This window comes from Caloenas nicobarica, chromosome 16 (genome assembly GCF_036013445.1).
Source record: "Caloenas nicobarica isolate bCalNic1 chromosome 16, bCalNic1.hap1, whole genome shotgun sequence".
Lineage (NCBI taxonomy): Eukaryota > Metazoa > Chordata > Aves > Columbiformes > Columbidae > Caloenas > Caloenas nicobarica.
In genome coordinates this window covers 4,564,927-4,580,698 of record NC_088260.1, presented here as the reverse complement: position 1 = coordinate 4,580,698, position 15,772 = coordinate 4,564,927, and the positions used below count along the sequence as shown (strand labels likewise).

The 15,772-nt window shown below is 42.5% G+C and overlaps 1 protein-coding gene across 1 annotated transcript; it reads left to right on the top strand.

Moving 5' to 3' along the window:
• Positions 1-1,723: 1,723 nt before the first annotated feature.
• On the top strand, positions 1,724-14,693 carry ANAPC5 (anaphase promoting complex subunit 5). Its single transcript, XM_065646469.1, has 17 exons — positions 1,724-1,936; positions 2,438-2,517; positions 3,146-3,255; positions 3,654-3,849; positions 5,031-5,097; positions 5,816-5,917; positions 6,347-6,537; positions 7,469-7,550; positions 8,298-8,387; positions 9,313-9,494; positions 9,972-10,107; positions 10,338-10,412; positions 11,193-11,314; positions 12,463-12,570; positions 13,097-13,244; positions 13,832-13,994; positions 14,396-14,693. The coding sequence occupies exons 1-17, from the start codon at positions 1,733-1,735 to the stop codon at positions 14,608-14,610; spliced, it is 2,271 nt and encodes a 756-aa protein (XP_065502541.1). The 5' UTR covers positions 1,724-1,732; the 3' UTR covers positions 14,611-14,693.
• The last annotated feature ends 1,079 nt before the right edge of the window (positions 14,694-15,772 follow it).

Below are 15,772 nucleotides of genomic sequence, written 5' to 3'. Positions count from 1 at the left end.
AACGCGACTCGCTGCAGTTCAGTAATCCCCCAAGGTTTTACACATCACGAGAGAGCGAGGCAGAGAAGTGATTCTTACTGGGAATATTCATTTGTTTTTAATGTAACATTTTGTGAATTTTTACAGTAAAGTTAAAGAAAAATAAAGTTAATCTCTGGGCTTAATTTGGAATTTTCCGATTGGATATTAATACCTATGGGAAGAATCATTTTAGTATTCAATTTTATACCAGATACGCACAGCACTTTGGAATTAACTTTTGAGAAGGTTTTCAGGTGACAGAGGTTTGGTTTGAGAGATTTAGCGTTGCACGAAATGTCCCCAAATCAGACAGTGGCCCAGCCACGTTATCAGGGGCACCAGCCTATTTTAGGCAAGATAAAAGATGACTTTTTCAATTGCGTTACCTCATCTTGAATTTCATACGACCAAAATAATCTCTTGCTGCTTATTTGGAGTTTTTTAGGTGTTTGAGTGTATCTAAATATGCTTTAGAAGCGTGTTCTGAGTGTTCTTTACAGCACAGGCTGGAGGATTGTCGGCAGAGTTTGCACGTTGGCTTCAGAGCCTTTCACAGAGATGTCAGAACCAGATGTGTGTAATTTCCTTTTTCCTCCAAGTTCTGCGCTCGCTGGCAGCAGCCCGGCCTTTATCTCATCTCCCACCCCTCCCCGCTCCACCATTTCGGTGTTTCCGCCCAAGCTGTCACGTTTTGTTTTCAGGAAATGTCAGTAAATTGACCTTTAGAACATAATAGCTGCATTTATTCCCTGGGGTTTATATTCAGATATAGTTCAATGAGTGTTTAGTTCATTGAGGTCTAGGAAGCTATCATTAATCATGCCAGCAACAACTAACTACAACATTAAGATTCTTAAATGTAAATGTATTCTAGAAAACTACTCCGTGCTCGATTCGCCTCCTTCTCCTCTCACCACCCCCAGGCACGAAGCAGGAACAAACTCAACTGAAATCCCCGGGGACATGCGGATGTATAATAACATTGAGTTTTGGTTTTCTCTCACAAAAATCAGAACTATTACAATAATTGGAGTATTTTCTTTGGGAACATGACGCCTTAATGAAGTACTTTAACAAATTATTGAGAAAATAAAAACTTATGCGTGGAAATATCTTTATTGCATCACAATTAATTTGCCAGAAATCCAGTTTAACGAGTGAATTCACCCCGTGGTGTCTCCAGCTGCACCAAGGAAACACTCGCATCACAGCGCGGATCAGTCTCCCCTTATGGGAGAGGGGTTGCGAGGGTCCCCAAGACTTCTCAGGTCACGGTTTGGTCCCCAAGACCTCTTGGGGTCCTGGTTTGGCTGCTGGCCCCACCAGCCGCAGGCCCCGCAGCCCCACGGGCTGTGTCAGCAGCAGCGTGGACGCCCATGCCCGTGGTGGAGACGTGACCAGCCGCTGGCTGTGGCAATGGCCGCACAGACACTGGCCACGGCTCGCCAAAGCCGGCCGAGCCGCCGCCCGCCCCGCGGGGCCGCCCCCGCCGTTCCCCCGCTGCCCTGCGGGCGGCGCCGCGCGGACCCTTTTCTCCCCGGAACGTCTCGTCCGGGCTCGCTCCGCCAGCCGGCCCCGCCGTGCAGCCGCACGTCTCCGCCTCTGATTGGCCGCGGCGCGCCCCGCGTGATGGCGACGGCGGCCGGCGATTGGCCGGCGGGCGAGGCCGGTTTCCCGGGCAACGGGGCTGGGCGGGCGGGTGGGTGCCGCCATGGCGAGCGTCCACGAGAGCCTGTACTTCAACCCCATGATGACGAACGGCGTGGTGCACGCCAACGTCTTCGGCATCAAGGACTGGGTCACCCCCTACAAGATGGCGCTGCTGCTGCTCCTGCGAGAGCTGGTCCGCGTCAGCGAGCAGCTGGGGCTGCTGGAGCGGCGGCGGCTCAACCGGCTGCTGCTGCCGCTGCTGCAGGTGCGGGGACGGGCCTGGGCCTGGGCCTGGCTCTGAGGGGGAGCGAGGGAGAGGGGGGGACCCCAATGGGCCGCTTGAGTTGTGACCTGAGGGTGAGGAAAGGCTGAGAGCGCTGGGGCTGTTCAGCTGGAGAAGAGAAGCTGGGAGGGATCTGATTGATGCTGATCAATATCTCAGGGTGGGTGTCAGAGGATGGACCAGACTCTTTTCAGAGGTGCCCAGCGATGGAATGAGGGGCAACGGGCACAGAGTGAAACACGGGAGGTTACATCGGAATATGAGGGGAAACTTCTTTCCTTTGCGGTGCCAGAACCCCGGGCCAGGCTGCTCAGAGTGGGCGTGGAGTCTCCTTCTCTGGAGACATTCAAACCCGCCTGGACATGACCATGTGTGATCTGCTCTGGTGACCCTGCGTTAGCAGCGGTTGGACTGGATGATCTCCAGAGGTCACTTCAACCCCAGCCACTCTGGGGTTCTGTGACATGTTGCTCTTCTCCCCAGGGTCCTGACATGCCACTGTCGCGACTGCACAAAGCCATCGAGGAGTCCTGCCCGCGCCTGGCCAGATCCGTGCACAGCAGGTGGGCGCCAGGGCCGCGTCTGCCCTCCCCGCCCACAGCAAACCCTTCAGCGGGTCCATCGGGGAGCAGGGGAAGAAGCGGCTGAGGGCCGGACACCGGCCCCGCTGTGGGCTGGGAGCAGAGGGAGGCGTGAAGTCACAGTGATCCAGGCCGGAACCTGTGAATGTACAGTTAAAAAAGCAATACGTTTGGAGCAAAGATGTACTTTTAGAGTTTTCTGAGTTCTCATGAGTAAGTTCACACACACACCAAACATTGAGGCCAGCTATTTTAAAAGTTTCTATGATACAGAGGATCTGTTTTGACATTTGCTAATTCACTAAAGAGCAGGAGTTTTAAAAATCAGTCTATTGACTGTTTTCTAAAAAGGGCGACAATCTTTTCTAATTGTTCTCTTTATTAAAAGAACTATTAAAAAAAGAAAAAAAACCCTTATTATTATTTGGCTTATTAATAATATTTATTATCTTTTGATTTGGCTTATGGGTATAAAAAACTTCCAGGCCTAATGAATTAGCTGCTACTTGGTTCTGTTTGTGTTGCTCATCTATACCTGAAATAGGATATTTTATTTGATGCATTCACTTTATTAATACCCTAAAAAGTGTGGTTTTCTTTCCCCATTTAGGTTAAAATTTATTGCAGAAGGACAACTGAAAGATATGGAACAATTTTTTGATGACGTTTCAGTTTTATTTACACGGGCAGAGCCAGAAGTTCATAAAACAAGCGTAGTAGGTAACTAATTGTTATCCATACGATATATTTGATGTGATATCTATCACTGATGTAGTTCACCCAGGATACAGCTTTGTTTTTCTTTTCAGGAGGTGTAAAAATTGCATAATATGATTTTCTTATTGCTTAGATGTTTCATATTAACTAATAATTTTGCATATTGGCAGTTCTTACTCAACCATTTTCCTGTGATCAGATAATCTGTGAGATTTGCCACTAAATTAGTATCAGATTTACACCCTGAAAAGCTCAGTTTTGTCAATAACTAGGCTGAGATGTGACGCTTAAACAAAATGAATTAATGCAATTTAAGCTTCTGATTATTATGATTTCTAGTCTCCTCTCTGACACAGCAACCTTAGAACTGTTGTCATAGCAGATTTTTTTTTCCTTTGCAGGTCTGTTTCTGCGCCACATGAGCTTGGCATACAATAAGCTTTCTTTTAGTCAGGTGTATAAACTTTTCACTGCCCTTCAGCAGTATGTTGAAAATGATGAGAAAAAAACTGGAGTTGATGAGAGTGATATGGAGCTGATGAATGCAGAGGAACTGGAGGGGAAAATGGAGAAAGAAGAATTGGACGTGCCTTTAAGGTGATATATTAGTATTAAATTAAGAGAATTAGTCTTAATTCAGATTACCTCTGTACACATCAGAGTAAACATAAGCTTTCTCCAGCTCAAGGTGCTGCTCCTGTTAAACCTTCCAGACTCCACGAATGCTCCTCTAGGCTCCGTGTCCTGTCACTAACGCCTTCAGCTGTGATACTGAGCTGTGGTGTGTGTAATCTTGTACTTTTTTTAAAGACTCATCCGCAGTGGCAGAGCTGGGCAGCCTCTCTGTGTCCTTGGTGCCACCATGTGGTGACACTGCAGATGTCACCAGTTCTGCCGGGTGTCTCAGAAGATGGCGGTACCTTGTTCTCCTTCTCTCACAGGGAATCGCAAGCCAAGGGCCAGATTCTGCTGCCCACCGTTCCCTCTGTGCCGCCCGCTGCCGAGCGACGCCTCTGGTTGTGTCAGGGTGTGATATGCCAGTGCTTTCTTGTGCGTCCAGCAAGGAGACAGTGCTCCCTAAGGAAAAGTTAGGCTTCATGTTTGACGCTTCTCTTTTTGCCCTTCTCCAAGAAAAAGAGCTCACATTTATTTACATCAAAAATGAGAAGCTAACACTGAATTTTTTTGCCTGCTAAAGACGTGCTGCACTGTAAGAATAATCCAAAAAGCGGTTTGTGTATCCATATATTTAAAATGTACATTCTAAACTGTCTTTATATATAAACTTGTGCTTGTGGATGCTCAGCTACAGCATGAGTCAGTTCACAGCTTTTGCAGCCTGGCTGTATGGTGTAGTTCCATGTTTCCATGGAGTAAACCTCTGTCTGCTCTTGCAGAACAGCTGTTTTCTGGAGTGATGTATGCGGCCAAAGTGGCAAAAACAGAGTAAAGCCGTTTGAATATTTCAACCCCAAATCTTCTATCTGCTGTTTTTCTTTGTGTTTTCATGTGTATTTAAGGGTAACGCTCATGTCGACCACGGTCTCTGCAGGTCAAAGATTACCACTAAAGTGTATGAAATCATTAGAATTGCTAACTTTGATGTAGTAGATTGTTTTATTCTTTGTTAAGTTTTCTCCTTTTAGTTTCCTTTCATGCTGTTGAGCTCTAGTATTTAATAAATCTCTATAATGCAGAAGTATGGATCATCTGATAAAATATTTTTCTTTGTATTCTATTGCACCGCCCTTGTTTCTAACCAGAGTGCTTCTTATCAGGGAAGAAGAGATGTCTTGCAGTGGGCCTCTTTCCCAGAAACAAGCAGAGTATTTTCTTTCTCAGCAGGTATGTTAATTCTGAATAAAGTTGAGTACATGATCCGTAACGTGAATTTCACCTTCAATTTTACCCACAGTGTCACATATGTTGTTTCCTGTGATCAGTTAAAGATGTGTTGATATCTTGCATGTACTTGCTCAGTATGAGCACTTGGGGCTAAAAGTGTTGTGTGTAGGCATGTGCAGCCTGTGGTGATGTTTGATTCTGAGAAGGTCACTTCCATTCTGACTGCTCACCTCAGATTTGATGTCTGCTAAATATGCAATTTCAGTATTCAGAAATGCTTATTCTGGTAACTAGATTGTTGTATTCTTTTATTAACTGATCTACTTGCCAAAGCAAACTACGGATTTACTTCTATTTAGTTTCCTGATTTTTTTTTTTTTTTTTCCCGAGAAGATACGTGTAATTCCAGTGAGCAATCCATTGTATTAGTTCTTCAAAGAGAAACTTAAACAGAATTCTTTAAGTACCTTTAAACAGTCCTTTGAATAAGCTTTTGTTTAACTGAGTCTCTCTGATCTCTGGCAAGTGAATGCTATAATACGATATGGAATAAAACTGCCACTGATGTTTCAGTGTCGTAGTAGAGAGAGTTGTCACAAAATCTTCTTTAATGTTCTCTCCAAGCAGATAACAACCTGACAAGCATGTATTAAAATACATTTGTAACCCTCCAGTTTGAGTTACTTATCTTACTTTTACTTTTCAATTTTTATTCCAGGCCTCGTTATTGAAGAATGATGAAACAAAGGCTCTTACTCCAGCATCATTACAAAAGGAATTGAACAACTTGTTAAAATTTAATCCAGACTTCGCTGAAGCAGTAAGTATCTTTTTCTTCATCCAGAATGGTTGTAAAGGGATTTCTTATCTCTAGGATGGGATTTTTTGGGAGTCATTTATTCCATATTGAAATATAAGCAGATTGTAAAAAAGTGAGCAAGTTGCATGTAAAAGTTTAGTAATTCAGACTGGAACTCAAAGTACAGAAACCTTAACTTAGCAAAGTGCTTAACCACATGTCCAGCTTTATGCACAGATATAATCCTCTTAATTTTGGTGTGTCCATGTGAGCACATTCTTGTTGAATTAAATCTAAAACTTATTTCTTTTTACATTCCTGGCCGTACAGTATTTCACTGTTGGACTTGTTAGGGAACCTTTCTCAGTCAGAAGATACATGGTAATTATAAACAAAAAATTTGGTTTAATAGTTCTGTGTAGTTAAAGCTGATTTTGCTTCAATTTTTAGCATTATTTAAGCTACTTAAATAGTCTCAGAGTGCAAGACGTCTTCAGTTCAACACACAGCCTCCTTCATTATTTTGACCGTTTAATTCTCACTGGAGCAGAAAGCAAAAGCAACGGGGATGAAGGTTATGGCCGGAGTCTGAGATACGCTGCTCTGAATCTGGCTGCACTGCACTGTCGCTTTGGCCATTAGTAAGTTAATATATTGTACCACACAATTAAAATTAATCATGTTGCATCTCGTAAGAGCTGATAAACCTTTTGTTCACTCCAAAAATCTGTTCAGGAGAGGGTCTTCCTCTAATTTGATAAGAGCTGTAGTTGAGTTGGGTTCAAATTTTCTTGGAATCTTGATTTGGTTTCGTTTGGTTTTGACATTTATTTGGTTTCCATAATAACTGAGCCATCTACAGCAGGGTAAGAGTTGACATTTGTCTGTGTCCACTTGCAACTGTTTCCTAGGAATTTAAGGTCTCAGTTGCTACATTTCCATGACCTCAGAACAGGCAATGGATGTGAATGCCCGTTTTCAGCTATGTTCTCAAGAAAGTGTGGTTGGTTTCCTGTTAACATTCAAATCAACGTAGAGCTGATGATCTGGAAAAAGAGTAATTAAAAAAATAAAAGCCATCTGAGCTTTTTTTGTTTTTAAAATGCCATAAGGGTGGGTGTTATTGATAAAACTGGCTTAGCCATCTCCATATATGGTTTGTATTTATCGACTGTTGCCTGGATGCATCATGTAATAGGCCTGGAGATGGGTAGGACATCTGCAAAATTGAGAGCAACAACTTTTTCTACGGAGGCAGATGCTTAATGTTGCCCCTGTTCAAACAATAACTGGGCACATTGGCACTTACAGGGTTTGAAAGCCCCCTTAGGGGTTACAGTTGCATTTTTGTAGTGGCTTGCAGATCCCATCTTGCTTATTATCCTCAAGACTAGAATATATTGCTGAAGTACTAGGAGGAAAATAGAGGCTTTCTCATGTGGTCTATTAAGTGAAAGTTATCTTCTGAGTGTGATATGCATAATTTAGATCAGTATTCCTCTTCTGTATCATAATGCTGTATTTTTAAGCACTGTGGGAATACTAATATGTTCTCCCTTTTTTTGCTGATAGCCAACAGGCTGAACTTGCGCTTCAGGAAGCCATCCGGATTGCACAGGAGTCTAACGACCATGTTTGCTTGCAGCACTGCCTGGTAAGATAGCTGTGCTGACATGGAGGTGAAGGCACCTTTGTATGCGTTACCTCAGCCTTTGCTCAGTGAACTGTTGCGGAACTACTCTTACACTAATATCTCATCAAACGCATCAGTGATTTAAATATGTCTGTCCAGCGGTGGGGTGACATTGTTTCTGACAGATGGTTCACCCAGAGCAAAACTGTAGGGAGATCATGGGCTGGTTTTGTTGCAACTCAGGATTACTTTCTGAAACAGGAGTTGTGATTCCAGAGTAGTAAGATCTCAGTACTAAGCTCCAAGTTTAGCCTTATGTGTTTTAAAGAGGCAAAGCATGTCATAAACTTCCTCCTTATTGTCTGTTGGATCCCCAAAGAATAATTAGCCTTCTTTTGAGCAAAAAGGAGGAGGGAAAGACTTAGTTTTCCTCTGTGTTTTGTTCTGTAATTAACATTATTGTTATAACAAATTGGCATCTATGGTATCAACCTCCTGCTTTCCCCACTTAGCCGTATAATGGGATTTCTGGGCTTTACTCTGAACCTCCAGCGCTGACCACTGTCATGCCAGTGCCTTTGCCTGGCTGCACTTTTGATATATTTTGCTGTGCAGCATTTAATAGATGTTTCCTTAGTATCATGTTGATTCTGAAGAGCGGTTTGTATTTCCAGTGAGTTCTTGTGCATTCTATGCAAAAAGGGAAGTTAAAAGTGCTGTAGCCATTAGCTATTTGCAATGAGATTTTAAACTTTTTTTCCTTGTTAGAGCTGGTTGTACATCTTGGAGCAGAAGATATTTGATAGTTGCGTTCTGCTGGAGCACTCTGTAACCAAATCTTTTCATTTTGGTTTACCGGTAAGTCCATTTCATTTATCTTTGTTCTAAGACAAACACATGTGGTGAGGGGAGCGTGCATGGTCGGATTTTGTGGCTGGTCTATTCAAAATATGTAACTGAATTTAAACAAATATATTTTAACACTCCAAATTCTAGCTGTTTCTGTTATTTTTACTCTTCATATTAGCAAACCAGAGTTCACCTGTTTTAATGCCAGTGCATTATTGCAAGGCTCACTGTTTTTCCTTCTAACTTGTTTTTCAGGCAGAAAAGCTCTCTGTGGCTACTAGCCTGGCCCCATGCCCCATTTCGGCCTCAGGCCCGTAGCACAATCTACTGCTGCTCAAGGGAGGTTCTTGTGCCTCCGCTTTCCCCAAAACTCAGTGCTGATGCCTCTGGCAGGGCTTTGAACACATCTTTACTTGCACAGCTCTGTCCCAGCTGTGACATCTTGCAAGGCAGCCCTCCCCTTAGATAGTTTTGTGCCCTGAAGCTGTTGATTGTTAATGTTTAGTTCAGTCTTCCCCAGGATCTGCAATCTCTCTAAGAGAATTGTTCTGAAAGAAACTAAACTGCTGGCATTGGGAGATGACAGCAGATACGGCCACTTGGTGGGGAAGGGGAGGGAGGGCTCTGTGTTTTCACAGCTGTTTCATCATCGGAGGAATCCAGGTACAAGTTCTGTCATCCTCTTTAAGACTTCTGTGTGGGGGAGTAGAAATTACCTTTCACATCTAGCAAAATGGCATTCACATATGTGTGGGTGTGCATAAGTGGGTATTTAAAGAAATGCCTGGAGCAGTGTTCCTTTGTGCTGAATAACAGCACATCTTTCTCTTTTGGATTTTTTCTCCCTTTAGAACTCTTGCTCTGCTGCAATTTGCAAGCATAGTGCACTCTATTGTCTTTCAATGCTGTTGTTATTTTCTTTTCTTCTCCCCAGTACCTTGCTTCCCTGGGAATACAGTCTTTGGTTCAGCAAAGAGCTCTTGCAGGAAACGCTGCCAACAAACTAATGGATGCCTTAAAAGATTCTGATCTGTTGCACTGGAAACACAGCTTGTCAGAGCTTATTGATATTAGTATAGCACAGAAAACGGCCATTTGGAGATTATACGGCCGCAGGTATTCTGTTTCTTTCGAACTCTTGGGTTAGCTCACTGTACTTGTTAGCACATAATGCATTTTGAGTTATTTATATAGGTGTAACAAGTGGCTGTGTCTCTTCAGCGCACTAAAATAAAGCAATCAGACTGTGATTCAGTACACGCTCAGTGCAATTATTTCCGTTGTCTTGTGTTCCTCTAAAACTCGTACTGGAGAGGAGATTGAGTTTCCATTTAGTAGTGGCAAATAGATCATAAATTGTTCCTGTGCCCTGATTTTCAGCAGCTCTGTGCTTAGCCGGTGTGCAGCTTTCGGTATGTAGTACTCAATGTGCTGCATAGTGCAGAGTTCCTGGGTAGCAGTTGTTTTACAAGTTTTCATTCTCCCCGGGGCCACTGGCTTACCCCAAAAATGTAGACTGTTGTCATAACAAGACCATAGATTTAAAATGGTTGTTTGTTGCTTGAAAGCTAAAAGGTATTTCTCTTGCACAAGCACCATGGCACTTCAACAAGCCCAAACACTGCTGAGCATGAACAGTCTGGAGGCCGTGAACGTGGGTGTTCAGCAGAACAACACAGAGTCCTTCGCTGTGGTGTTGTGTCACCTGGCTGAGCTGCACGCAGAGCAGGTGAGTTCTGTGGCTGGTCGCACAAAATGTCATTTGGGTAAGAGGACGCGTGGGTGTTACTGACAAAGAGTGCGACACTTGACTCATGGTTTGTTCTGCCTTTAATGTCTGCACTGGGGGCGAAGAAAACACAGGGTTTTTGCTTGGAAAGTTCTTTCTCTGAAGATTGTGTTGAAATCGAGGGGCGTGGTGCTTGCCCCAGTAATCAGCCTGTTGTTTCTGTGTTACAGGGATATTTTCCAGCTGCTTCTGAAATATTGAAACACCTAAAGGAGAGATTCCCTCCCAATAGTCAGCATGCACAGGTAGAATATCGATAATTTAGCCTGTAAATTATGTAACTGTTACGCAATAGGATCTGAATTCTGTTGCACCTGAATTCTTTCCTCTATATGCCCTGGGCTATACGTTTGCTCATTTTACTTGGCTCATGACCTCATGGGAAGCTGCGCAGCATGACGTTTTCTACAAAAGCATGAAAAAGATTCCTCTGTTGTTTTAAGGCTGGTGAAACGTTTATCTCCCCATAGCCTCCTAAGAAAACACTGTTTAAATAGAAATGTCATTGACAGAGGAATATACACGTCCTTTGTGAGTACATATAGGAATTAAATGCTCTGCATTAATTCGGAACTTCAAAGTTCTGTTAAATTAGAGCTACTTATTTTCATATATTACGATCCAGAAATAACTGAGAGGATAGGCTATTTTTTGTGTGACTCTGGGAAACACACTAACACATGAGTCTATAAGGTAGTCTTTACATTGAAGTGTTCAAGTAAATATAGTTTGGTTCTTCTCTTTTCAGTACAGAACAAGTCTACTGATTCAAAGCATTAGTAATGATTTAGAAGAGCTTTTTTCCTTAAAATGCAGTCAAATAGGTGAGCTTTGGTATTGAAACATTAATCCAGACCAGAGCATTTCCATTGAGGACAGTAATTTATTTAATTCAGTAATTGGGCAGTGGAGTTAGTTGTGTCTAGATACAAATATCCACAGGGAAAAATAAGAAGTTCTAACTTGGGATTAGAACACGAGCAGGCACAACTTCTAAAATGTGTCCTTGGATGTTTTTTGTTTAGCTTTGGATGCTGTTTGATCAGAAAATACAGTTTGAGAGAGCCATGAATGATGGCAGATATCATGTAGCAGATTCTCTTGTATCGGGAATTACAGCACTTAATAGCATTGAAGGCGTATACAGGTAAGAAATCACAAGTCTGCATACACTTGCAGGTGTGGCCTGTGAAGACAATGAAAAATTTAGCAAAATGATTGCTCGCGGTCACATGTTCTTCCCTTTCCAGAGCTAATTATGGTCACGCTGTCTAGCCTGTAGTGCTTATTCTATTAGAGTATGTCCTTCGATAATAATTTCTAGTTGTTTCTCTGGACATTTTAAGAACTGGAGTAGCACTGCTGAAGTTGGTGTTATACTAGAGCCATAGATCTGTTATGAGAACACAAAATACTTCTTTAAAATCTACCATGGTAATTGTACTCAGACCTAAGCACAAAGCAGAATTTTATGTCACGTAGCGAGGGATCTCAAGCTTGAGTGTCCTCATCCACGTTCTGGTGCCTACATCTACAAAACAGAGCAATATGATTTTTTCTCTCACCTTAATGAGTTCTTGTTTCTAAATGAGAGTGACATGTTAGAAATAGGTAGGGTTTAAACTTGTTATTTGGTGAGTATGAAAAACAACTTACTGTTAAAAGCAATTTCCTGTTGATTTTCAATGAGGCAAAACACCTAAAACCAGCCAGTGCCAGCGAGCCAGCAGATCAGTATTCAAGCTGTGGGACCTGATGCTTGTCCTTCTGAAATTCGACTGTTTGTGATTTCCCTGATCTTTAAATACTCTACTTGGTGTCTGGGTTCAGAGTGTTTATATAATACGCATCCCTGCTGCTGCGCGTTTGTTTGTTATTTCCCTGTTCTCGCTCTTTCTCTGTCGCTCCATCTCCTTGGTAGCTCAAGCCAATTTTAGCTACTTTACCTCATACCTGTTTTTCTTATACATAATTACTTGTGCTTTCTAGCTTGCGTGCCCTCCCACTTCTGCTGCCCGTTTGGGCTTTGGTTTTGACAATTCCTGTTTTCTATCTAAAGCTGGTTTTATGAGTTTGATCCTTTCTGCCTGTGAGTTGTCCAACTGGAATCGGAGGGAGCTGTTTTGCCCCCTGCCAGTGTGTATAGCACGCGTACGCTTCGTCAGAATGCTGTCCTGCAGTTAGAGGAAACAAAGGTTGCAAAGTAGAGACCTGTCCTACCGTGTTCTGAAGAGCAGAGTTGTACCTAAAATATAAAAAAACATGATCAGTGATGTTTTCTTTCTACCACGGCAGAAAAGCCATTGTATTGAAAGCCCAAAATCAAATGTCAGAGGCACACAAACTTTTGCAGAAGCTGTTGATCCACTGCCAGAAAATCAAGAACACTGAGATGGTGATTAGGTAAGAATGTTTCATTTTTGGAGTATTAAAGCCACTTTGCAGTGATTAGAATCAGCCATTTCAATTTGTCTGTGCTGATACTTCACTTGTCTTCAAGATTACCTGCTATGATGTGAGGATTACAAAATAATTTCAGTTATTAGTCGTGGTATGGAGGGATCTTCAAAATATTGTGGAATTGAAACCAAGTCATCTTTAATATGTAAAGTAAAAGGTAGTAAGCTTATTTTAAAGCTCCATTAAGACGTATGGAAGAAGGAAACACTGCATCCAAAATAAACAGGAAATGGAAATGTATGTGTGTAATTGTACCTTTGCAGTAACCTTCAGAGTAGTTACAGTGTTATTTAATCTTTTGTATGTCGGTGGCCTCTCCACTTAAGGGCATAATTGAAGTTATTATATATGCAGTAATATAATTCGTAATAAAATCAACACTGTTATGCATGGAATAACTGTTCAGGAAATAAGTGGACATTTTGGATGAAAATCAAACGTTTGTCATTCTTTCCCCTGTTTTGGTCAGCGTGCTGCTGTCGATCGCAGAGCTCTACTGGAGGTCTTCATGTCACACCATAGCGTTGCCGGTGCTGCTGCAGGCTCTTGCCCTCTCTCGAGAGTATAGTCTGCAGTACTTGGCGTCGGAAACTGTGCTCAACTTGGCTTTCTCCCAGGTACGTCTGATCTGTGTTTCCATAGGGCTGTAGGGCAACGTTTATTCTGAGGATCTGGATGCTGTTTTTACTCCTGTGAGATTTAAGAACACAACCTTGTTGGAATTAAATTATTGATTCTGAAGTATACTCTAAATGTAAAATCCTTTGAAGAAGCTAATAGAAGTTGAGTTTCATGTGTATCACTAAGATATGTAGTTACTGCATATAATTAAGCAGGCAAGCACAAACTGGCCCTGCCTTCATTTCTTCAGTTGTTATATTTTCTGCTTGTATTTTGGCTTTCTAATAGCACAGCTCAGCCTGTGTTTGTATTAAAAATAATGCTTGTAATGGAGTTCAGTTATATTGTTTATTCTGGGCTGGCAGAGACGTGGTTGTCAGCACTGACTGCAGTGGAGAAGCAATGCCTAATCGTTTCAGATAGTAGCCCATTTCTACTAATAAGTTTTGATTTCAAAGAACATTATGTGGAAAACGTCTGCAGTGCATTATTAGAAACAGACGTGGCTTATGTTGGTCTTCTCTGAAGAAGCTGCTCTTACCAGTGGATTCCAGTATTAAACCAGCAAGTATTTCTCTTTCAGCTCATCCTTGGCATTCCTGAACAAGCCCTGAATATTCTGCACATGGCGATAGAACCTGTCCTGGCCCATGGAGCCGTCCTGGACAAAGGCTGTGCCATGTTCTTGGTGGCCAAGTGTCAGGTGGCTTCTGCAGCTTCCTACACTCCCCAAAAGAAGACCGAAGGTAGTGTGAAGAGTAATTTTGCTCACTGAAACTGCGCGCAGGAGTGGGAAAGTGCAAGCCAGTGTAGATGTTGGAGTCCTGCTACACGATCACTGTTAAAAAAGTTTAAGTGATACAGCAGAGTCTGTTACCTAGTCATTGGATAGCAAAATCAATTTGGAATTAGTTATTGAACAGATGCAGTGTTTATAATGGAATCTTGTTTATCTGCATACTTTCACACCCATATTTTGCAGCAAAGGCTGAGTAACAGAAACTAGCTGAAAGTCCGTGTTGCTAAGACACACACTGTTTTGAAAAGCTGCGGAATTTATAATTGGGCTCCTTAGAATTGAGCTGTATTGCTTGGAGTTGTTTTTGTGATGTTATCTGAAATATGACTGTCCTTCTTTTTTCCACAGCTTTGGAATCTGCAATCTTGAATCTAAATGAAGCCAAGACTTACTTTGCCAAAGTGGACTGCAAAGAGCAGCTCAGAGATGTTCTCTACTTCCAAGCCCGGCTGTTCCACACGCTGGGCAAGACCCAGGAAAGGAACAAATGTGCCATGTTGTTCCGTCAGCTGCACCAGGACCTGCCGGCGCACGGGGTCCCCTTGATCAATGCCTTCAAGTGATGCATTTAAAGAGGAGATTTGTTTGTTTTCCTTGGCTTTTGGTTTTTGCTTTTTCACAAATGTCTTTTTATTTTATTCAGTCATCCGTGTTTCAAAAGAACTGCCAATAAATCATGGTCTTCTATTGGACAAACTTGTGTTTTGTTTGTAATGACTTAAGGGAAAACATAGGTTTCCAGCCATTTCACTTTTATTCCATACTTGAAATTAAGAATAAGAATTGAATGAGGAGAAAAAGAGAAAAGACTCTCTTGACTGTGCTATAAACACACTGAGGGGAGTAGCACAGTCACGATGAAGTAATATCTGTTCTTAGTAGTGACATTTTCCATATCAATGCTGGCGTTATGAACACTGGGGTACAAAAACCAGTGGAAAATGTAGGCGAAGCTCCTTTGTGCTTATTTTGAGTGATATAGAATGGGGAGTCTCATTTGAAATGTGTCCTTGCATTTAACCTGTCTACGGTCACTGTTTGCTCTGCAGAAACACATGGTGCTGGCAGAAGGGAAAAAGCCAGGATTCAACTGGAGAGGTCTAATGGTGCAAGTTCCCGGCGTTGTTACGAGTGTCCTTGTGTGAGGAGTGGCTGAGAAAAGTAACAAGTTCTAAAAGTAAAGCATGCAAAAGTAAAGAGTGCTAAACAAAAGCCCCAGCCCAGCTGAAATGTTTTTATTGTATGTGTTCTCCCGCAGGTGCTGCACATAATTTACCTGCTCTGGTTTTATGGGGAATAGATGAAGATCACAACTAACTCAATGTCCAATATGCTGCTGTTGATTTCTAGCAATTAGATCCCATTTTGGAAGAAAATGTCATTTCAGATGTAGTGTGGGATTTGAAGGCAGATGCGACTGCGCTTTTGTGAGTGTAAAACCTTTTGTGGATGAACTTTGGGGGTGGGGGTGCCAGTCCTTTCACCTTGTGACTGTATGAAAGATGAACACTGTTGGTGTGAGCGCTTGGCCATACCCTGCCAGGAAGCACTAGATTAAGCTGTGGCAATGAGAAAGCAAGACCAGACCTAAACCTGGCTCTGCTGGAGCCCTGCCAGGTAAGGACAGAAGAGAGAATGAGGGCAGTCCAGTGCTCATTTACTTGCCTTATTAATTAGTGTCACAGTGTGGCTGATGGCAGTAATCAGTGCCTACCTTTAAAACAG

Coding starts and splice junctions, on each gene's coding strand:
- ANAPC5 (XM_065646469.1), top strand. CDS start 1,733: ATGGCGAGCGTCCACGAGAGCCTGTACTTCAACCCCATGATGACGAAC. Junction 2,518..3,145: donor GCCAGATCCGTGCACAGCAG/GTGGGCGCCAGG, acceptor TTCCCCATTTAG/GTTAAAATTTATTGCAGAAG. Junction 13,245..13,831: donor TCAACTTGGCTTTCTCCCAG/GTACGTCTGATC, acceptor TTTCTCTTTCAG/CTCATCCTTGGCATTCCTGA.